This window comes from Heptranchias perlo, unplaced genomic scaffold (genome assembly GCF_035084215.1).
Source record: "Heptranchias perlo isolate sHepPer1 unplaced genomic scaffold, sHepPer1.hap1 HAP1_SCAFFOLD_285, whole genome shotgun sequence".
Taxonomy (NCBI): domain Eukaryota; kingdom Metazoa; phylum Chordata; class Chondrichthyes; order Hexanchiformes; family Hexanchidae; genus Heptranchias; species Heptranchias perlo.
The window spans coordinates 2501-26498 of record NW_027139297.1 but is presented as its reverse complement, the minus strand read 5'-3'; the positions used below and the strand labels follow the sequence as shown (position 1 = coordinate 26498).

The following is a 23998-nucleotide window of genomic DNA, read 5'->3' as shown; positions in this document are numbered from 1 at the left end:
GAGGGGGGGATGATGGAGAGAGAGAGAGGGGGGATGATGGAGAGAGAGAGAGGGGGGATGATGGAGAGAGAGAGAGGGGGGATGATGGAGAGAGAGAGAGGGGGGATGATGGAGAGAGAGAGAGGGGGTGAGGGACAGAGAGAGAGAGGGGATGATGGAGAGAGAGAGGGGGGGATGATGGAGAGAGAGAGAGGGGGGATGATGGAGAGAGAGAGGGGGTGAGGGACAGAGAGAGAGGGGATGATGGAGAGAGAGAGAGAGAGAGAGGGGGGGATGATGGAGAGAGAGAGAGCGGGGAATGATGGAGAGAGAGAGAGGGGATGATGGAGAGAGAGGGGGATGATGGAGAGAGAGAGAGGGGATGATGGAGAGAGAGAGGGGTGTGGGAGAGAGAAAGAGGGGGATGATGGAGAGAGAGAGGGAAGTGCTGGAGAGAGGGAGGGATGATGGAGAGGAGGGGATGATGGGGGGGAATGATGGAGTGAGGGGGGGATGATGGAGAGAGAGGGGGTGAGGGAGAGAGAGAGTCGGGTGATGGAGAGGGGGATGAGGGAGAAAGAGGGGGATGATGGAGAGAGAGAGAGGGGGATGATGGAGAGAGAGGCGGGTGAGGGAGAGAGAGAGGGGGATGATGGCGAGGGGGGTGAGGGAGAGAGAAAGAGGGGGATGATAGAGAGAGGGGGGGATGATGGAGAGAGAGAGGGGTGAGGGAGAGTGAGGGGAATGATGGAGAGAGAGGGGGATGATGGAGAGAGAGGGCGAGGGAGAGAGAGAGAGGGGATGATGGAGAGAGAGAGAGGGTTGAGGGAGAGAGAGAGGGGGGGATGATGGAGAGAGAGAGAGAGGGGGTTGGAGAGAAAGAGAGGGGTGATGGAGAGAGAGGGGGGATGATGGAGAGAGAGGGGTGAGGGAGAGAGAGAGAGGGGGATGATGGAGAGAGAGAGAGGGGTGAGGGAGAGAGAGAGGGGTGAGGGAGAGAGAGAGGGGTGAGGGAGAGAGAGAGGGGTGAGGGAGAGAGAGAGAGGGGTGAGGGAGGGAGAGAGAGAGGGGTGAGGGAGAGAGAGAGGGGTGAGGGAGAGAGAGAGGGGTGAGGGAGAGAGAGAGGGGTGAGGGAGAGAGAGAGGGGTGAGGGAGAGAGAGAGGGGTGAGGGAGAGAGAGAGGGGTGAGGGAGAGAGAGAGAGAGGGGATGATGGAGGGAGAGAGAGAGGGGTGAGGGAGGGAGAGAGAGAGGGGTGAGGGACAGAGAGAGGGGATGATGGAGGGAGAGAGAGAGGGGTGAGGGAGGGAGGGGTGAGGGAGAGAGGGGTGAGGGAGAGAGAGAGGGGATGATGGAGGGAGAGAGAGAGGGGTGAGGGAGGGAGAGAGAGAGGGGTGAGGGAGAGAGAGAGGGGATGATGGAGGGAGAGAGGGGTGAGGGAGGGAGAGAGAGAGGGGTGAGGGAGCGAGGGGGTATTGTTGGTGCTCCCGGTACAGGAGTTTAACGATGACACTGATGGATTACAGGGAATGTCCCACTCACCCTCTGAGCACTGACTGTGTTGTGAGGAACGGCTGAGCAGCCAGTAAATGTCAGTCTGGAGCGTTTCCCGGCCCCTGTGAGCACAGAGCGGTGACGGAGAGGGTGACGGAGAGGGTGACGGAGAGGGCAGACCCTGTGAGTTGCAGGCTGGTTGATCTCTCGATGGGTTCTGGAGCAGTCCTGGTTCACACAGAGAGTCAGTATTCACTCAGATACAGATCATCCCTCAAGCTGAGTCAATGCAGTGGAGAGAGACGTGATGAGGGATAGGATTCAGAGGCAGGTGATTGAGGGAACTCAAGGCAGGCTGGAACTCTTTGTCTAAGTGGAGGGTTTGATATATTTTGACGGCACCTTGTTAATATTTGGTATTTTAACAGCATCAAGTCTTTCTGATATAGTTCAATGGGAAAAAAAAAGCTCTTAATACTTTGCAGCACTTTGTTTAAAAATAGAAAGCGGAGATATCTGGGCAGGTTGTCAGTCAGTGCATTTAATCATCAGACATTACAGATCCTCACTGCCTGAGCAGAGAGATCGGGCCGTGTCAGGCAGCAGTGATTGGGGGTTAGTCCACCTGCTCGACAAATAGCAACAGAATCTTCATCAGAGGAAATCCAGCACCACAGCAGGCAAATCAAATCACCAGGAATAGCTCGTTCTGATTCCAAACATATACACGTTCCCTCTGATCAATGATTATTTAAAACTCAGAGGAATTGAGATGATGGGAAATTAAAGTAAGTTTCTCTGTAAAGATTTTGCAATCCATCAGTGTTCCCTTGCTGTTTATCAGGGGCTGTTTCTTGGCCGTTGCTAGTTGCAGAGCAGGATGCAGTTTATATTCGGGGGTGGGGAAGGCAGGGGGTGTGCTGTTATGCCATTGCCAAGTGCAGCAGCTGGGAGTGGGTGAAGGGAGAGCTGGCTTCTGGTTTACGGAGGCCATGTGGAGTGGAGAAATCCTGACACACTGGTACCACCTCGCTCGCTCCACCCACACCAGCAGCCAATCTGCGGCCGTAACTCGATGAGGTATATGAGGAGGAGGAGAAGGACATGGAGTAACCAGATCCTGTGGCGTCAAAGCTTCCCCGTCTGGACCCTGTTCTGGATCCTGCTTTTGAACCTGATCGGGAACCTGCGGATGAACCAGCTCCACTGACATTGTACGGACTGTAGAACCCTTTGGTAGACTGGGATGAAGCTTCCAGCAAACGAAGGCCTGTCCCTTCCTCAATCATCGATCGGTCCATCGCGTCCTTGTAGGAGATCTTGAGTTTGGTTTTGGGGCAGGTTATATACTTTGCATAGGCCCCAACATCCCTCAGCTTCTGTGCAGTGCGCGCATCAATGGTGCCCTTTTGTAAAGCTTCATCCAGGGCTACCCGTCCAGAAACGTCAGGCTCAATCAATCCACCAGTCAGGTACTGAACCTCCAGGAAACGCTGGCCAGCTTCATAATACAACCAACCCTTCTTCAAGGCCTGAGCAGCGGACATTTTAGACTTGGTTCTTGGATCTTCAAATCCGTTGAAAGCCTTCTGAGCGAGATTAATCCTGTCCACCATGATCTTGTCCACCAATCCTTTACCAGCAGAATCAGTCACGGAATACTTGTCTCCTGTGTTGGGATCAATGATTCCGCCAGTGCAGGCCTGCGCCTCCAGTAACCGCTGCCCACTGATGTTGTCCACTAGATTTCGGTGCATTGCCTCTGTGATGGAAACTTTCTCAAGGGTATCAGTGTCCAAGATGCCAGCAACTGGACCTGTCTCCTCCGTCGGATCACTCCAGGTAATGAGGTGGCTTCTCATGGGACTTGCCTGTTGGCTTGTGTAAGAAGATGAAGATCCTACGGAGGACGATCTCGAGCGGAATCCACTCACGTTTCCTGATAACATATCTGCAAATTCAGTTATGGACAAAGCTCCCGAGCGATACAGGTCCAAAGAACCTTGGTCAATCAAACCTCTCAACAGAGCATCATCAATATCATACTGTCTGCCAGACCTTCTGTCAGTGATTATTGACTTTACCACACCATCTGACGAGGAGATGGTCACCTCCTCCCATTCGCACTCTTGTTCTGATAGCTCGGTGTAAGTCTGCTGATCAATGAGTCCTTTACGGTAGGCCTCGTAGACAGACATTTCTTTGCCGGTTTCAGGATCAACAATGACCACTCTCCGTTTCCGGACAGATGATTTGGAGGATGTCTTTCTCTCTCGCTTCTTCTCTTTCAGTGGCAGTAAGCAGAGTCCTGTGTCTGAGTCCACAACACATCTCTCCTTCAGCTGTAGGTAGGTCAGGTTCTCCTCAGTATTGGGGTCAAAGAACCCTTTGGTGTCATCACCTGGATCTGACAGTATCTTGTTCATCTCCTCGTCAAACAGACCACGTTTGTAGGCTACCTCCACAGGCAGGCGGTGACTGTGCTCAGGATCAATGATACCTCCCGTAGCAATCTGTGACTCCAGTAAACGGATACCATGGTCTTTGAGAATCAGGCCTTTCTGCATAGCTTGAAACAGGGACATGAGGGTCCCTGAGTAAGGATCCCTGTAACCAGTGACAGCTCTCTCAGCTGACAGAAGCTTGTCTTTAAACTCTGGGCCCACCACTCCTACCTGGACCGCTTCAGTCACAGTTAACTTCATGTTTTTGATGGGGTCAATCACATAACCAGTTGCTGCTTGTGCCTCCAACAGCTCGAAAGCTGTCCCAGGTCTAATCATTGCCTTCTTCATAGCTTGGTAAATGGACAATCTCTCTTTGGTGGCCTCAACAAAGACGCCCGAAATGCAACTTGTCCCTTCTAAGTATTTCTTGATACTGTCGCTAACTTCTTCAACTGAGGTCCGGCCTTCCTGCAGCTTTTCAGCTAAGGAGCTTTCGATGATATTTGACCGTACAAGTTGTTCAATTGAGACCTGCTTGCGCAGACCCTTGAATATTATCCTCTTTCTGTCTGTCAGAGGTAGGAGGAGATGGCCTGTATTTTCATCAGCGTTGCACCTGCCGATCAGCTGACCGTAGCTCAGTGTCTCCTCAGTGTTGGGATCACGGAATCCTTGACTCTCCTCACTGGGATCAGTAAGGAGACTGTAGGTCTCGCGATCGAGGTAGCCGCGTTGGTAGGTGATTTCCAAGGGTAGGTGATGGTTATACTCTGGATCAATGATGCCACCTGTGGCCAGCTGGGCATCGAGCAGACGCAGGGCGTAATCCCGCACAATAAGGCCTTTCTTCATGGCCTGGAAAAGCGAGATGACTTTCCCGGTGTAAGGGTCTCGGTAGCCAGTGACCGCTCGTTCTGCCGATAGGAGCTTGTCATGGAGCTCGGGTCCCACCACACCTCTCCTCACAGCCTCGTCCACTGTCAGACGCTCATTCTTCACTGGATCCAGGATAAAGCCTGTGGCTGCCTGGGCCTCTAACAGAGCTTGGGCTATTTCAGCCTTTATCCACCCTTTCTTCAATGCTTGATACAGATTAGACACCTCCTTCACAACACATTTATAAATACCACTGATGGCTCCTGTCCCAAACATGTACTTCTTCACCGACTCCATCTCACAGACTTCCCTCACCGTCATCGTCCTCTCCTTCAGCATCTTGAGGATCTCCAGGTCAATAATCTTTGAGGCATAAAGCTGATCTGCAGTGATCTTTCCACGGAAGCTGTGGAATGTGATGCTCTCATAGCCCCTGCGTATCTCCACCTGCTCAATAATCTCAATGATTATGATGACCAAACGCTCCCGAGTGATTTTCCCTGTCCGATATTCCTTTGTCAGTTTCAGTCTTTCTTTCTCTGAAATGAACTCGGAATTCATGATCTCCCAAATGGACATGGACTTTCCACCCAAAGCACCAGATGGAACGTCCACCCTCGTGTTCTCAAAGACCTCCCTCGTTTCTGTCTCACTGTGGATGATATTTTCAATCACTCTTGGTTTCTCTCTCTCGTTCATGGGCAGGAGACACAGGCCTGTTTCAGGATCAGTCATACATCTCTCCTTCAGCTGTTGGTAGGTCAGCTCCTCATGTGTGTTGGGATCAACGAACCCTTTAGTGTCATCATCAGCATCTGAGAGAGTCTTGCTCATCTCCTCATCAAACATGCCTCGCTTGCAGGCCACGTCCACGGGCAGGCGATGGCTGGTCACTGGGTCGATGATGCCACCAGTGGCAATCTGTGTCTCCAACAGGCGGACACCATGATCTTTAGAGATAAGATCCTTTCCCATTGCTTGGTATAAGGAGATCTTATGGCCAGTGTAGGGATCCGTGTATCCAGTTACTGCTCTTTCTGCAGACAGAAGTTTCTCGTGGAGCTCTGGCCCGATGAGACCTTCCTTAACAGCTTCATCAACAGTGAGAGTCCGATTCCTCACAGGGTCAACGATAAATCCCGAGGCAGCCTGAGCTTCCAGTAAGGCCTCTGCAGTGGTTGCACTGACCAAATTCTTCTTCATCGCTTCATAAAAGCTCAACTTCTCCTTTGTATGTTCAAGAAACACACCAGCGATGCTGTCTGATCCCTGCAGGAACTTCTTCACCGACTCCAACTTACCAACATCTTCTGGTGTTGCCTTACCCTTCTGCAGACCATCAAAAGTCTTCTTGTCGATGATCTTAGATTCCAACAACTCGCTGGCAGGAACCTTGTCTCTCAGACCATCGAATGTGAGCTGTGGTTTCTTCTTTTCCTCACTTGCCTCGATGATTGTAACAACAATGGTAATCAGCTTCTCCACAGTGACCTTTCCTGACCTGTATTGACGAATCAGGTCCCGACGCTGGTCGTCAGTGAAATACTCCGAGTTGATCAGTTCCCAGATGGTGACTGTCTTCCCAGAGAATTTTCCGGATGGGACGGACACTGAGGCCTTTTGGAAAATCTCTTTGGTCACCTCCTCAGTGTGGAAGCCCACACGTTTTGTTGCCTCTTCTGTCAATGGTAAAAGGCAGAGGGATGTCTCAGGGTCAGTTCTGCATCTCTCCTTCAGCTGTTGGTATGTGACACTCTCGTCCGTGTTTGGCTCAGTGAAACCTTTAATGTCCTCGCTGGGAGTGGACAATGTATTGCTCATCTCCTCATCAAACATGCCTCGCTTGTAGGCCACGTCCACGGGCAGGCGATGGCTGGTCACAGGGTCAATAATGCCACCACATGCCAACTGTGCCTCTAGGAGATGGACACCATGGTCTTTGGGTATAAGGTCCTTTCTCATTGCTTCAAATAAGGAGATTTTACGGCCAGTGTAGGGGTCCGTGTAACCCGTTACTGCTTTCTCAGCAGCAAGAAGTTTCTCGTGGAGCTCTGGCCCGATGAGACCTTCCTTAACTGCTTCATCGACAGTGAGAGTCCGATTCCTCACAGGGTCAACGATAAATCCCGAGGCAGCCTGAGCTTCCAGTAAGGCCTCTGCTGTTCTCGGTCTCAACAAATTCTTCTTCATCGCTTCATAAAAGCTCATCTTCTCCTTTGTATGTTCAAGAAACACACCAGCGATGCTGTCTGATCCCTGCAGGAACTTCTTCACCGACTCCAACTTACCAACATCTTCTGGTGTTGCCTTACCCTTCCGCAGACCATCAAAAGTCTTCTTGTCGATGATCTTAGATTCCAACAACTCGCTGGCGGGAACCTTGTCTCTCAGACCATCGAATGTGAGCTGTGGTTTCTTCTTTTCTTCCGTTTCTTCGATCACTGTGATGACAATTTTAATGATCTTCTCCACTGTGACCTTCCCTGATCTATACTGACGGATCAGCTCCCTCCTTTGTTCTTCAGTGAAATACTCCGAATTAATCAGCTCCCAGATGGTGACTGTCTTACCAGTGAACGAGCCGGCAGGAACAGAGACTGTGGTCTTCCTAAAAGTATCTTTTGTCTGCTCTTCATCATAAGCCGGTTTCGACATTACTGCTTTCTCGCTCAGTGGAAGCAGGAAAAGACCCGACTTGTCATCCTTTCTACATCTCTCCTTCAGCTGTTGGTAGGTGAGGTTCTCCTCAGTGTTTGGATCATAGAATCCTTTAGTGTCCTCACTGGGAGTGGACAATGTATTGCTCATCTCCCCATCAAACATGCCTCGCTTGTAGGCCACGTCCACGGGCAGGCGATGGCTGGTCACAGGGTCAATAATGCCTCCAGATGCCAACTGTGCCTCTAGGAGACGGACTCCATGGTCTTTATGAAGAAGATTCTTGTTGATTGCCTCAAATAAGGAGATCTTACGGCCAGTGTAGGGATCTGTGTATCCAGTTACTGCTCTTTCTGCAGACAGAAGTTTCTCGTGGAGCTCTGGCCCGATGAGACCTTCCTTAACTGCTTCATCAACAGTGAGAGTCCAATTCCTCACAGGGTCAACGATAAATCCCGAGGCAGCCTGGGCTTCCAGTAACGCCTCTGCAGTGGTTGCACTGACCAAATTCCTCTTCATCGCTTCATAAAAGCTCATCTTCTCCTTTGTATGTTCAAGAAACACACCAGCGATGCTGTCTGATCCCTGCAGGAACTTCTTCACCGACTCCAACTTACCAACATCTTCTGGTGTTGCCTTACCCTTCCGCAGACCATCAAAAGTCTTCTTGTCGATGATCTTAGATTCCAACAACTCGCTGGCAGGAACCTTGTCCCTCAGACCATCGAAGAGAAGCTGTTTTTTGGTCTCAGTTTCATCGACGATTGTGATGATGAATTTAATAATATTTTCGATGGTGACCTTTCCTGACCTGTGTTGCCAGATCAGGTCCCGACGCTGGTCGTCAGTGAAATACTCCGAGTTGATCAGTTCCCAGATGGTGACTGTCTTCCCAGAGAATTTTCCGGATGGGACGGACACTGAGGCCTTTTGGAAAATCTCTTTGGTCACCTCCTCAGTGTGGAAGCCCACACGTTTTGTTGCCTCTTCTGTCAATGGTAAAAGGCAGAGGGATGTCTCAGGGTCAGTTCTGCATCTCTCCTTCAGCTGTTGGTATGTGACACTCTCGTCCGTGTTTGGCTCAGTGAAACCTTTAATGTCCTCGCTGGGAGTGGACAATGTATTGCTCATCTCCTCATCAAACATGCCTCGCTTGTAGGCCACGTCCACGGGCAGGCGATGGCTGGTCACAGGGTCAATAATGCCACCACATGCCAACTGTGCCTCTAGGAGATGGACACCATGGTCTTTGGGTATAAGGTCCTTTCTCATTGCTTCAAATAAGGAGATCTTACGGCCAGTGTAGGGGTCCGTGTAACCCGTTACTGCTTTCTCAGCAGCAAGAAGTTTCTCGTGGAGCTCTGGCCCGATGAGACCTTCCTTAACTGCTTCATCGACAGTGAGAGTCCGATTCCTCACAGGGTCAACGATAAATCCCGAGGCAGCCTGAGCTTCCAGTAAGGCCTCTGCTGTTCTCGGTCTCAACAAATTCTTCTTCATCGCTTCATAAAAGCTCATCTTCTCCTTTGTATGTTCAAGAAACACACCAGCGATGCTGTCTGATCCCTGCAGGAACTTCTTCACCGACTCCAACTTACCAACATCTTCTGGTGTTGCCTTACCCTTCCGCAGACCATCAAAAGTCTTCTTGTCGATGATCTTAGATTCCAACAACTCGCTGGCAGGAACCTTGTCCCTCAGACCATCGAATGTGAGCTGTGGTTTCTTCTTTTCTTCTGTTTCCTCAATCACTGTGATGACAATTTTAATGATCTTCTCCACTGTGACCTTCCCTGATCTATACTGACGGATCAGCTCCCTCCTTTGTTCTTCAGTGAAATACTCCGAATTAATCAGCTCCCAGATGGTGACTGTCTTACCAGTGAACGAGCCGGCAGGAACAGAGACTGTGGTCTTCCTAAAAGTATCTTTTGTCTGCTCTTCATCATAAGCCGGTTTCGACATTACTGCTTTCTCGCTCAGTGGAAGCAGGAAAAGACCCGACTTGTCATCCTTTCTACATCTCTCCTTCAGCTGTTGGTAGGTGAGGTTCTCCTCAGTGTTTGGATCATAGAATCCTTTAGTGTCCTCACTGGGAGTGGACAATGTATTGCTCATCTCCCCATCAAACATGCCTCGCTTGTAGGCCACGTCCACGGGCAGGCGATGGCTGGTCACAGGGTCAATAATGCCTCCTGATGCCAACTGTGCCTCTAGGAGACGGACTCCATGGTCTTTATGAAGAAGATTCTTGTTGATTGCCTCAAATAAGGAGATCTTACGGCCAGTGTAGGGATCTGTGTATCCAGTTACTGCTCTTTCTGCAGACAGAAGTTTCTCGTGGAGCTCTGGCCCGATGAGACCTTCCTTAACTGCTTCATCGACAGTGAAAGTCCGATTCCTCACAGGGTCAACGATAAATCCCGAGGCAGCCTGAGCTTCCAGTAAGGCCTCTGCAGTGGTTGCACTGACCAAATTCTTCTTCATCGCTTCATAAAAGCTCAACTTCTCCTTTGTATGTTCAAGAAACACACCAGCGATGCTGTCTGATCCCTGCAGGAACTTCTTCACCGACTCCAACTTACCAACATCTTCTGGTGTTGCCTTACCCTTCCGCAGACCATCAAAAGTCTTCTTGTCGATGATCTTAGATTCCAACAACTCGCTGGCAGGAACCTTGTCCCTCAGACCATCGAAGAGAAGCTGTTTTTTGGTCTCAGTTTCATCGACGATTGTGATGATGAATTTAATAATATTTTCGATGGTGACCTTTCCTGACCTGTGTTGCCAGATCAGGTCCCGACGCTGGTCGTCAGTGAAATACTCCGAGTTGATCAGTTCCCAGATGGTGACTGTCTTCCCAGAGAATTTTCCGGATGGGACGGACACTGAGGCCTTTTGGAAAATCTCTTTGGTCACCTCCTCAGTGTGGAAGCCCACACGTTTTGTTGCCTCTTCTGTCAATGGTAAAAGGCAGAGGGATGTCTCAGGGTCAGTTCTGCATCTCTCCTTCAGCTGTTGGTATGTGACACTCTCGTCCGTGTTTGGCTCAGTGAAACCTTTAATGTCCTCGCTGGGAGTGGACAATGTATTGCTCATCTCCTCATCAAACATGCCTCGCTTGTAGGCCACGTCCACGGGCAGGCGATGGCTGGTCACAGGGTCAATAATGCCACCACATGCCAACTGTGCCTCTAGGAGATGGACACCATGGTCTTTGGGTATAAGGTCCTTTCTCATTGCTTCAAATAAGGAGATCTTACGGCCAGTGTAGGGGTCCGTGTAACCCGTTACCGCTTTCTCAGCAGCAAGAAGTTTCTCGTGGAGCTCTGGCCCGATGAGACCTTCCTTAACTGCTTCATCGACAGTGAGAGTCCGATTCCTCACAGGGTCAACGATAAATCCCGAGGCAGCCTGAGCTTCCAGTAAGGCCTCTGCTGTTCTCGGTCTCAACAAATTCTTCTTCATCGCTTCATAAAAGCTCATCTTCTCCTTTGTATGTTCAAGAAACACACCAGCGATGCTGTCTGATCCCTGCAGGAACTTCTTCACCGACTCCAACTTACCAACATCTTCTGGTGTTGCCTTACCCTTCCGCAGACCATCAAAAGTCTTCTTGTCGATGATCTTAGATTCCAACAACTCGCTGGCGGGAACCTTGTCTCTCAGACCATCGAATGTGAGCTGTGGTTTCTTCTTTTCTTCTGTTTCTTCGATCACTGTGATGACAATTTTAATGATCTTCTCCACTGTGACCTTCCCTGATCTATACTGACGGATCAGCTCCCTCCTTTGTTCTTCAGTGAAATACTCCGAATTAATCAGCTCCCAGATGGTGACTGTCTTACCAGTGAACGAGCCGGCAGGAACAGAGACTGTGGTCTTCCTAAAAGTATCTTTTGTCTGCTCTTCATCATAAGCCGGTTTCGACATTACTGCTTTCTCGCTCAGTGGAAGCAGGAAAAGACCCGACTTGTCATCCTTTCTACATCTCTCCTTCAGCTGTTGGTAGGTGAGGTTCTCCTCAGTGTTTGGATCATAGAATCCTTTAGTGTCCTCGCTGGGAGTGGACAATGTATTGCTCATCTCCCCATCAAACATGCCTCGCTTGTAGGCCACGTCCACGGGCAGGCGATGGCTGGTCACAGGGTCAATAATGCCTCCAGATGCCAACTGTGCCTCTAGGAGACGGACTCCATGGTCTTTATGAAGAAGATTCTTGTTGATTGCCTCAAATAAGGAGATCTTACGGCCAGTGTAGGGATCCGTGTAACCAGTTACTGCTCTTTCTGCAGACAGAAGTTTCTCGTGGAGCTCTGGCCCGATGAGACCTTCCTTAACAGCTTCATCAACAGTGAGAGTCCGATTCCTCACAGGGTCAACGATAAATCCTGAGGCAGCCTGGGCTTCCAGTAAGGCCTCTGCAGTGGTTGCACTGACCAAATTCTTCTTCATCGCTTCATAAAAGCTCATCTTCTCCTTTGTAGGTTCAAGAAACACACCAGCGATGCTGTCTGATCCCTGCAGGAACTTCTTCACCGACTCCAACTTACCAACATCTTCTGGTGTTGCGTTACCCTTCTGCAGACCATCAAACGTCTTTTTGTCGATGATCTTAGATTCCAACAACTCGCTGGCAGGAACCTTGTCCCTCAGACCATCGAAGAGAAGCTGTTTTTTGGTCTCAGTTTCATCGATGATTGTGATGATGAATTTAATAATATTTTCGATGGTGACCTTTCCTGACCTGTATTGACGAATCAGGTCCCGACGCTGGTCGTCAGTGAAATACTCCGAGTTGATCAGTTCCCAGATGGTGACTGTCTTACCAGAGAATTTTCCGGATGGGACGGACACTGTGGCTGTGCTGAAGATATCTTGTGTCTGCTCCGTGGTGTAGCCTCCCTTCCGTGTCACAGCTTCATCGGTTAATGGCAGGAGACACAGGCCGTTTTCTGGATCCTTCTGACATCTCTCCATCAGCTGCGAGTATGTAAGGTTCTCCTGAGTGTTGGGGTCATAGAATCCTTTGGTATCGTCACTCTCACCTGCAAGTGTCTTGTTCATCTCCTCATCAAACATGCCCTGCTTGCAGGCCTGGTCCAATGGGAGCCGGTGGCTGTTCACAGGGTCGATGATGCCACCCGTCGCGATCTGTGCCTCCAGCAAGCGAATAGCATGGCTTGGAACGATCAGATCCTTCTTCATAGCTTGGAAGAGGGAGATCTTATTGCCTGTGTAAGGATCCCTGTAGCCTGTCACCGCTCTCTCGGCAGAAAGCAGTTTGTCATGGAGTTCAGGTCCTACCAGCCCTTCCTTGATGGCCTCGTTCACTGACAGCTTCTTGTTCTGAATGGGGTCAATGATGAACCCAGAAGCTGCCTGAGCTTCCAGCAGGACGGTGGCTGTAGTGGGTTTCAGCAGACTGCGTCTCATGGCCTGGTAGATGCTCATTTTCTCCATTATGGGTTCAATGATTAGACCAGCAATGCAGCTCGTGCCCTGCAGGTAATTCTTGAGGTGCTCTTTCTGGGAGAGCTCCTTCACTGTGACCGAACCTTTCTTCAGCTTCTCTACAAGCTTCTTGCTCAGGATGCCGGCTTGCTGTAGCCGAGCAGCTGTGACTGGTTGACGGAGGCCATCGAAGCTGAACTTAGCCTCTTCACTTTCTGGGACGGAATCGACCATGTCTCTGCCGTTTGAAACTGTTCCGAGAGGAGCTACTGCCATTGATTTAACGACCGTCTGAGACTTCTCTTTGGCCATTGCTTCGATCTTCTGGGCTTTCAGTTGCTCTAACATCCCTCTCAGAGCTTTATTTTCATCGGCCAGCTGCTTCTCTTTCTCCTCTCTCTTCTCCTCCATTTCCTGAAGCTCTCTCTGTTTGTTACGGACGTGCTCCTCAGCCTCTCTCTGCTTTCTCAGTGCCTCGTCCATGCTGGCTTGAAGTCTGTGTTTCTCATCCTCCAGTTTCTTCATTTGCTTCCCTTGTTCATCCTTCAGAGACTTGGATCTGACCAGCTCATTTTCATACAGGCGTTCCAGCTTCTCCTTCTCCTCTTCAACCATCTTTTCCTTCTTTAACAGCAGCTCTTTCTCACTGATGAAGGTTTGCTGAAGGATTTGAGTCGTTTGGACAATTTCCTCTTTCTGTCCTGCTTCCATCTGAAGAACCAAGTACAAAGAATTTCTCAATAACCCACCGATACCACACCCAGTAATAACCCACCGATACCACACCCAGTAATAACCCACCGATACCACACCCAGTAATAACCCACCGATACCACACCCGGTAATAACCCACCGATACCACACCCGGTAATAACCCCCGATACCACACCCGGTAATAACCCACCGATACCACACCCAGTAATAACCCACCGATACCACACCCGGCAATAACCCACCGATACCACACCCGGTAATAACCCCCGATACCACACCCGGCAATAACCCACCGATACCACACCCAGTAATAACCCACCGATACCACACCCGGCAATAACCCACCGATACCACACCCGGTAATAACCCCCGATACCACACCCGGCAATAACCCACCGATACCACACCCAGTAATAACCCACCGATACCACACCCAGTAATAACCCACCGATACCACACCCAGTAATAACCCACCGATACCACACCCAGTAATAACCCACCGATACCACACCCAGTAATAACCCACCGATACCACACCCAGTAATAACCCACCGATACCACACCCGGTAATAACCCCCGATACCACACCCGGTAATAACCCCCGATACCACACCCGGTAATAACCCACCGATACCACACCCGGCAATAACCCACCGATACCACACCCGGCAATAACCCACCGATACCACACCCGGCAATAACCCACCGATACCACACCCGGCAATAACCCACCGATACCACACCTGGCAATAACCCACCGATACCACACCCGGCAATAACCCCCGATACCACACCCGGTAATAACCCACCGATACCACACCCGGTAATAACCCACCGATACCACACCCGGCAATAACCCACCGATACCACACCCGGTAATAACCCACCGATACCACACCCGGTAATAACCCACCGATACCACACCCAGTAATAACCCACCGATACCACACCCGGCAATAACCCACCGATACCACACCCGGTAATAACCCACCGATACCACACCCGGTAATAACCCACCGATACCACACCCAGTAATAACCCACCGATACCACACCCGGCAATAACCCACCGATACCACACCCGGTAATAACCCCCGATACCACACCTGGTAATAACCCACCGATACCACACCCGGTAATAACCCCCGATACCACACCCGGTAATAACCCACCGATACCACACCCGGTAATAACCCCCGATACCACACCCGGTAATAACCCACCGATACCACACCCAGTAATAACCCACCGATACCACACCCGGTAATAACCCACCGATACCACACCCGGTAATAACCCACCGATACCACACCCAGTAATAACCCACCGATACCACACCCAGTAATAACCCACCGATACCACACCCGGTAATAACCCACCGATACCACACCCAGTAATAACCCACCGATACCACACCCGGTAATAACCCACCGATACCATGAGACCATGGATGGATTTCTAGAGGATGATAAGGGTTTAAATTCAATGTGTTGGGGGATGGGCCAATGTAGGTCAGCGAAGATGATGGTGATGGACCAGTGGGACTGAGTGTGCGACAGGATGCGAGTGTGCAAATTTTATGGATGGTGAAGATCAAGAGGCCAACAAGAAACTTGTTGCAGACATCATCTGTAGGTGATGGGACAGGGATACAATGGGACAGGGATACAATGGGACAGGGATACAATGGGACAGGGATACAATGGGACAGGGATACAATGGGACAGGGATACAATGGGACATGGATACAATGGGACAGGGATACAATGGGACAGGGATACAATGGGACATGGAAACAATGGGACATGGAAACAATGGGACAGGGATACAATGGGACATGGAAACAATGGGACAGGGATACAATGGGACAGGGATACAATGGGACAGGGATACAATGGGACATGGAAACAATGGGACATGGAAACAATGGGACAGGGATACAATGGGACAGGGATACAATGGGACAGGGATACAATGGGACAGGGATACAATGGGACATGGAAACAATGGGACATGGATACAATGGGACATGGATACAATGGGACAGGGATACAATGGGACAGGGATACAATGGGACATGGATATAATGGGACAGGGATACAATGGGACATGGATACAATGGGACAGGGATACAATGGGACATGGAAACAATGGGACATGGATACAATGGGACAGGGATACAATGGGACAGGGATACAATGGGACATGGATATAATGGGACAGGGATACAATGGGACAGGGATACAATGGGACATGGATACAATGGGACATGGATACAATGGGACATGGAAACAATGGGACAGGGATACAATGGGACAGGGATACAATGGGACATGGATACAATGGGACAGGGATACAATGGGACATGGATACAATGGGACAGGGATACAATGGGACAGGGATACAATGGGACAGGGATACAATGGGACAGGGATACAATGGGACATGGAAACAATGGGACAGGGATACAATGGGACAGGGATACAATGGGACATGGATACAATGGGACAGGGATACAATGGGACATGGATACAATGGGACAGGGATACAATGGGACAGGGATACAATGGGACAGGGATACAATGGGACAGGGATACAATGGGACATGGATACAATGGGACAGGGATACAATGGGACATGGATACAATGGGACAGGGATACAATGGGACAGGGATACAATGGGACAGGGATACAATGGGACAGGGATACAATGGGACAGGGATACAATGGGACAGGGATACAATGGGACATGGATACAATTGCAGTAGTTTTGAGAATGAGTTATGGGTGGGGATCTGGTGAGGTTATGGGGTTTGAACCCCTCAATACATCTCCTCTTAACCTTCTCTGTTCTAATGAAAATAGTCCAAGTGTCTACTCTCGCCAGACCTAAAGCCCCCCATCCCTGGTATCATCTCACTGATTCTCGTCTGCACCCTCTCCATGGGCTTGATATCCTTCCTAAAGTGAGATCCAAAACTGAGCACAATTGGCTGACCAATCCATGGTTCATGTTAGACCATAAGAACATAAGAACATAAGAAATAGGAGCAGGAGTGGGCCATTCGGCCCCTCGAACCTGCTCCAGATCAGGTTTAATCAGATCATGGCTGATCTTCGACCTCAACTCCACTTTCCTGCCCGATCCCCATATCCCTTGATTCCCCGAGAGTCCAAAAATCTATTGATCTCAGTCTTGAATATATTCAATGACTGAGCATCCACAGTCCTCTGGGGTAGAGAATTCCAAAGATTCACAACTCTCTGAGTGAAGAAATTTTCCTCATCTCAGTCTTAAATGTCCGACCCCTTATCCTGAGACTATGTCCCCTAGTTCCAGACTCTCCAGCCAGGGGAAACAGCCTCTCAGCATCTACCCTGTCAAGCCCCCTCAGAATCTCAGTGGCATGGTCGACGGGTGTTTTTGTGACAGGAAGGCTGTTTCCAATGGGGTTCCACAGGGCTCAGTACGAGGTCCCTTGCTCATTGTGATATATATTAATGATTTGGACTTGAATGTGGGGGGCTTGATCAAGGAGTTTGTAGATGATACAACAACTGGCTGTGTGGTTGATAGAATGATAGAATGATAGAAGTTTACCATGGAAACAGGCCCTTCAGCCCAACATGTCCATGTCGACCAGTTTATACCACTAAGCTAGTCCCAATTGCCTGCACTTGGCCCATATCCCTCTATACCCATCTTACCCATGTAACTGTCCAAATGCTTTTTAAAAGACAAAATTGTACCCGCCTCTACTACTGCCTCTGGCTGCTCGTTCCAGACACTCACCACCCTTTGAGTGAAAAAATTGCCCCTCTGGAACCTTTGGTATCTCTCCCCTCTCACCTTAAATCTATGCCCCCTCGTTATAGACTCCCCTACCTTTGGGAAAAGATTTTGACTATCTACCTTATCTATGCCCCTCATTATTTTATAGACTTCTATAAGATCACCCCTAAACCTCCTACTCTCCAGGGAAAAAAGTCTCAGTCTATCCAACCTCTCCCTATAAGTCAAACCATCAAGTCCCGGTAGCATCCTAGTAAATCTTTTCTGCACTCTTTCTAGTTTAATAATATCCTTTCTATAATAGAGTGACCAGAACTGTACACAGTATTCCAAGTGTGGCCTCACCAATGCCCTGTACAACTTCAACAAGACATCCCAACTCCTGTATTCAATGTTCTGACCAATGAAACCAAGCATGCTGAATGCCTTCTTCACCACCCTATCCACCTGTGACTCCACTTTCAAGGAGCTATGAATCTGTACTCCTGGATCTCTTTGTTCTATAACTCTCCCCAACGCCCTACCATTAACGGAGTAGGTCCTGGCCCGATTCGATCTACCAAAATGCATCACCTCACATTTATCTAAATTAAACTCCATCTGCCATTCATCGGCCCACTGGCCCAATTTATCAAGATCCCGTTGCAATCCTAGATAACCTTCTTCACTGTCCACAATGCCACCAATCTTGATGTCATCTGCAAACTTACTAACCATGCCTCCTAAATTCTCATCTAAATCATTAATATAAATAACAAATAACAGCGGACCCAGCACCGATCCCTGAGGCACACCGCTGGTCACAGGCCTCCAGTTTGAAAAACAACCCTCTACAACCACCCTCTGTCTTCTGTCGTCAATCCAATTTTGTATCCAATTGGCTACCTCACCTTGGATCCCATGAGATTTAACCTTATGTAACAACCTACCATGCGGTACCTTGTCAAAGGCTTTGCTAAAGTCCATGTAGGCCACGTCTACTGCACAGCCCTCATCTATCTTCTTGGTTACCCCTTCAAAAAACTCAATCAAATTCGTGAGACATGATTTTCCTCTCACAAAACCATGCTGACTGTTCCTAATTAGTCCCTGCCTCTCCAAATGCCTGTAGATCCTGTCTCTCAGAATACCCTCTAACAACTTACCCACTACAGATGTCAGGCTCACTGGTCTGTAGTTCCCAGGCTTTTCCCTGCCGCCCTTCTTAAACAAAGGCACAACATTTGCTACCCTCCAATCTTCAGGCACCTCACCTGTAGCGGTGGATGATTCAAATATCTCTGCTAGGGGACCCGCAATTTCCTCCCTAACCTCCCATAACGTCCTGGGATACATTTCATCAGGTCCCGGAGATTTATCTACCTTGATGCGCGTTAAGACTTCCAGCACCTCCCTCTCTGTGATATGTACACTCCTCAAGACATCACTATTTATTTCCCCAAGTTCCCTAACATCCATGCCTTTCTCAACCGTAAATACCGATGTGAAATATTCATTCAGGATCTCACCCATCTTTTGTGGTTCCGCACATAGATGACCTTGTTGATCCTTAAGAGGCCCTACTCTCTCCCTAGTTACTCTTTTGCCCTTTATGATAGTGAGGAGGAAAGCTGTAGATTGCAGGAATTAGGACCACCGCTCTTTTGGAGATATATTAATGAGCTGGACTTGGGTATAGAGGGAATAATTTCAAAGTTTGCAGATGACGCGAAACTCGGAAATGTAGTGAGCAATGTGGGGGATAATGACTTTACCTCCTTCGCCTTGAGTTGCAGCAGATGTGCCTCCTGCCTCAGTTTCTCTTTCTCTTTCTCCAGCTCTGCAATGGCCTCTTGCAGCTCACTGGCCTCTTTCTTACTCTGAACCCACTGAAGCTCCAGTTTCTCCACTGCGCTATTCTTCTCTCTAGAGGTCTGTTCGGTCTCACGAAGCTTCCGGCTGATCTCTTCCGCCTGATTCTTGAACTTCTTTGCCTCCTTCTCAGCCTTGACTTGAGCGTCGGACAGCTCGGAGACCATGGTCTTCAGGTGCTGAGCTTCTTCACTGATCTCCATCTGACGCTTGCGCTCAGTGATCAAAACCTTTTGAAATTCTTCCGCCTCTTCGTCTAGGCGTTGCTGCATCTGCTGCTTGTCTTCGGAGAGTTTCTTTGCTTGTTCTTGAGCCTGGTCTCTCTGTTTCTGCAGCATCTCAGCCTCTGCTTTCAGCTTGGTGGCCTCCTGAATAGCCTGCATCTTCTCCTTCAGCATCCTCTCGGCCAGGGCCCGCTGCTGGGCCAGGTCTTCTTCAGACAGCTGCCTTTGACGAGCAGTTTCTTGAGCTTCGACACTTAGCCTGGCCGCTTCCTCCGCAAGCTGCTTCATCTTCTCTGCTTCTTGTGCCAGGTGTTTCTGGCTGTTATCCTTGTCTTTCATCACCAGCATCTTGTTCTCCTCTTCAATCCTTGTCTTCAGTTTGATCAATTCTTCCATCTGTATCTTGACCTTGAAGAGTTCATCTTCAGCTTGATTCTTCTGCTTCATGGCATCAGAGACCTCGGACTTGAGCCGCTGCAGTTCCTCGTCCAACACTGATTTCTGGTGGTCAGTCTCCTCCAGTCGCAGTCTGACCTTGGCCAGCTCCTGCTCCACCGCCGATTTCTGTCTCAGAGTCTGCTCTGCAAACTTCTTGTGCTTCTCCATGTCCGCGTCGGCCATTTGCTTCTGTTTCAGGGCTGCCTGTTCGGCCTGGGCTCTCTTGGCAGCCTCGAGCTCAGCTGCTTTCCTCAGCTTCTCTGCGTCTTGCTGAGCTTTGGCCTTGTCCTGGGCTTCTTTCTCGGCCTGCTGCTTCAGGCGTTCAGCCTCCTCCGCTTGCTGTCGGCAGAAAGCAGCCTCCTGCTCAGCCTTCAGGCGGGCCTGGTCTGCTTCCTCTGCCAGGCGCTTGGCTTGCTCTGCTTGGCCCTTCAGGTTGCCCACCACTGTCTGCTCCTGGATCTTTGTTTGAAGGAGCTCCTGCTCTTTCTGCTGCACTGTTGCCAGGTGAGCCTTCTCCTCCGCGACAAGACGCTTCTGAGCAGCCTCCTGAGCCAAACTGATCTGCCTCTCGGCCTCCTTCTCCGCCAGTTCCTTCTGTTTCCATGCTTCCTCCGATTTTCTCTTGAGCCGCTCGACCTCACCCAGGGCCGCCTTGCGTTGCCGAGCAGCCTCTTCCTCCGCAGCTACAATTTCTTTGACTTTCCTTTCGGCCTCTTGCCTCTTCTTGGCTTCCTCCATGGCCATTGCCCGCTGTCTCTCGGCCTCCTCCTCTGCCTCCTCTTTGCTGCGCTGTGTTTCCTCGGCGATGTTCTTCAGTTTTGTCAACTCGATTTCCAGATCTGATTTCCCCTCTGAAGCCTTTTCGAAGTTCAGTTTGAGAATTCTGATCTCCTCCTCGATGATTCTTCTGTGTTTCAGAGTCTCCTCCACGATGACCTTCTGCCTGTCCAGCTCAAGGTCTGAGCTCTTCCTCAGCTGGACGATTCTTTCCTCGATGTCTTGTTTGTGCTGCATTGCTTGTTCTTCCAGAAGCTTCCGTTGGTAGGCCTCGTCCTCAGCCATTCGCCTCAGATGTTCGTTCTCAGACTCCTTCTCCTTCAGGACCATCTCAGCCTCTGTTTTCAAGCGAGTGGCCTCGTTAATGGCCGCGAGCTTTTCCTTCAGTATCCTCTCCGCCTCACTCCTCTGGTGAGTGACTTCATCCTCTGCCATCTGCCGCTGTCGTTTGGCCTCCTCCGCCACCGCCCGCAGTTTGGCTGCTTCTGCTGCCAGTTCCTTCATCCTGTGAGCCTCCGTCTCCAGCATGTGTTTGGTTTTTTCTGTGTTTGATCTCGTTTCCTCCTCAGTTTTCACTTTCAGCTGCAGCAGGATTTCCATTTCGGCTTTGACTTTGGACAACTCTTCCTCCAGAAGCTTCCTCTGGTGAAGGACCTCGTTGACCTCGTTCTTTAGCCTGTAGAGTTCCTCCTCCAGGAGTAGCCTCTGCTGTTCACCATTCTCCGTCTCTGCTCGCAAGAGGATCAACTCCTGCTCAGCGGAGAGTTTCTGTTGGGCCGTTTCATTCGCCAGCTTCCTTTGCTTTTCCAGCTCTTGTTCAGCCATTTCCTTCTGGCGCAAGGCTGATTCTTCGGTTTTGGCTCTTCTTCTGGCCTCTCGATCAGCATCTTCCTTCTGCCTTTCTGCTTCCTCTTGAGCCAGAGTCTTCTTGTGAGCAACCTCCTCCGCTTGAAGTCTCAACCGAAGAGCCTCGTTGGCTTTCTGCCGCCATTTCTCCAGCTCTTTCTCTGCTTCTTTCTTGGCATTCTCTGCTTCCTCCTGTTGTCTCATTAATCGAGCCGCCTCTTCCTGTAACTGGGTGACGGTCTGGTGCTCCTGTTTAAGGGTTTTCTCCAGCTCTGTCGTTTTCTGTTCGAATGACATGCGTTTACTTTGAAGCTCAGCGGCTGCACTTTTCTGGGCCACCTCCTGAGCTACAAGCAGCTGTTTCTCTTTCTCCACTTCCGCCTGCTTCATCCTCCTCTCCACCTCCGCTGCCAAGTTCTTGAAATGTTGCAAGTCCTCCAAAGCCTTCTGTTTCTCCCGAGCTGCATCTCGCTCTGCCTGGATCTTTGTCTTCAGTTCCTCCTCTGCCTGTTTCTTCTTCTGCGACTCGTCCTTGACTTGTTTGCGAAGTCTCTCAGCCTCGTCCTGGACCGTTCTCCTCTGCCTGTCTGCCTCTTCAGCTCTCGCTTTCAGCTGCTGCAGCTCTGATTCGGCTGATGCTTTCTGCTTCTGAGAAGTTTCCAGCTGAAATTGGATGATTCGGATTTCTTCCTCGATCTTGGTGCGACTGAGGAGAACTTCCTCCACCATCTTAGTCTTTTTCTTGATTTCGACGTCGGAGGCGTTTTTCAGCTGCTGGAATTCCTGTTGGACATTCTGTTTCTGATGTTCTGCATTGACTGCCACGGCCTCTCTCTTGGTCACCTCTTCCTCGATTCTGTGCTGAAGCTCTTTGGCTTCTTTCTCAGCCTGGGTTTTGGCCTTGGCGTGGGCTAAGGCCAGCTGCCTCTGCTTCTCCAACTCAGCTTCCACTTCCTCCAACCGCCTCCGTTCCTCCTCCTTCATCTTCTCTGCAGCTTTCTAAACGGGAGAAGGATGAACAACAATGTCAGCTCAGACAGGCAGCACGCAGCCAATCACAAGAGGATAAACACAGGTGGACACTCCCATTGGGTGGGGCGGGGTCAGAGAGCTGGGCTTCCATTGGGTGGGCTCAGAGCCTTCTGAGCTCCCATTGGGTGGGCTCAGAGCCCTCTGGACTCCCATTGGGTGGGCTCAGAGCACCCTGGGCTCCCATTGGGTGGGGTCAGAGCACCCTGGGCTCCCATTGGGTGGGGTCAGAGCACCTTGGGCTCCCATTGGGTGGGGTGAGAGCACCCTGGGCTCCCATTGAGTGGGGTCAGAGCACCCTGGGCTCCCATTGTGTGGGCTCAGAGCACCCTGGGCTCCCATTGGGTGGGCTCAGAGCACCCTGGGCTCCCATTGGGTGGGGTCAGAGGCCCTGAGCTCCCATTGGGTGGGGTCAGAGCTCTCTGGGCTCCCATTGGGTGGGGTCAGAGATCTGGGCTCCCATTGGGCGGGGTCAGAGAGCCGGGCTCCCATTGGGCGGGGTCAGAGAGCCGGGCTCCCATTGGGCGGGGTCAGAGAGCCGGGCTCCCATTGGGTGGGGGAGAAAACCAAAGGACTCCGTCAAATCGTCATGGAGACAGAAACCACGTGAGATGTTGGTTATGGAGCTGGTAGAAGGTGATGGAGAAGAGGGCGGAGAATGGAGACATGTGACTGAGTACAGCAAGAAATGGAACGACAGAGAGACAATCAGACAAGCACTGTCCAGACACACGGTCAGTGGGAACAATGGGCGAATCACCAGGTACAATCGCAGCATCTCTGTACGTAAAACCAAAGTCATTAAAGGAGGTGAAGACCCCGACAATACGAACACAGTTTATCCCTGACTCTCCCCTCCGCACACTCCCCTCTCCACCCAGTTACTCAGCAGCCTGGTCCCGGTGACGAGGATTTCCAGCTCATCCTGCGACAATCCCTTTAGGAGTTGTTTGTTCCTCGGAAATTCCCTCCCGCCAATTCAATTTCTGATTGAAGAAGTTAGTTTATTGAAAGGCCCAATCCCACGGCTCACAATTAGTGAAAGGTGCAAGGAGAGGGAGCAGACTAAGGAGAGGGAGCAGACTAAGGAGAGGGAGCAGGCCAAGGAGAGGGAGCAGACCAAGGAGAGGGAGCAGACTAAGGAGAGGGAGCAGACCAAGGAGAGGGAGCAGACTAAGGAGAGGGAGCAGACCAAGGAGAGGGAGCAGACCAAGGAGAGGGAGCAGACCAAGGAGAGGGAGCAGACCAAGGAGAGGGAGCAGACCAAGGAGAGGGAGCAGACCAAGGAGAGGGAGCAGACCAAGGAGAGGGAGCAGACCAAGGAGAGGGAGCAGACCAAGGAGAGGGAGCAGGCCAAGGAGAGGGAGCAGTCCAAGGAGAGGGAGCAGACCAAGGAGAGGGAGCAGACCAAGGAGAGGGA

The 23998-nt window shown here is 50.5% G+C and overlaps 1 protein-coding gene across 3 annotated transcripts in view; it reads right to left on the bottom strand.

Moving 5' to 3' along the window:
* LOC137310879 (plectin-like) overlaps positions 1-22544 on the bottom strand; it is a 29318-nt gene extending 6774 nt beyond the window's left edge. For 2 of the 3 annotated variants that reach the window (XM_067978428.1, XM_067978427.1), the window contains exons 1-2: positions 19168-22544; positions 1521-13618 (exon numbers count right to left, since the gene is read on the bottom strand). In XM_067978428.1, the coding sequence (XP_067834529.1) occupies positions 2396-13618; positions 19168-22533 (14589 nt within the window). In that variant the 5' untranslated portion in view covers positions 22534-22544 and the 3' untranslated portion in view covers positions 1521-2395. The remainder of the gene's footprint in view (positions 1-1520; positions 13619-19167) is intronic. The other variant, XM_067978429.1, reaches the window with a different exon arrangement.
* Positions 22545-23998: the final 1454 nt, after the last annotated feature.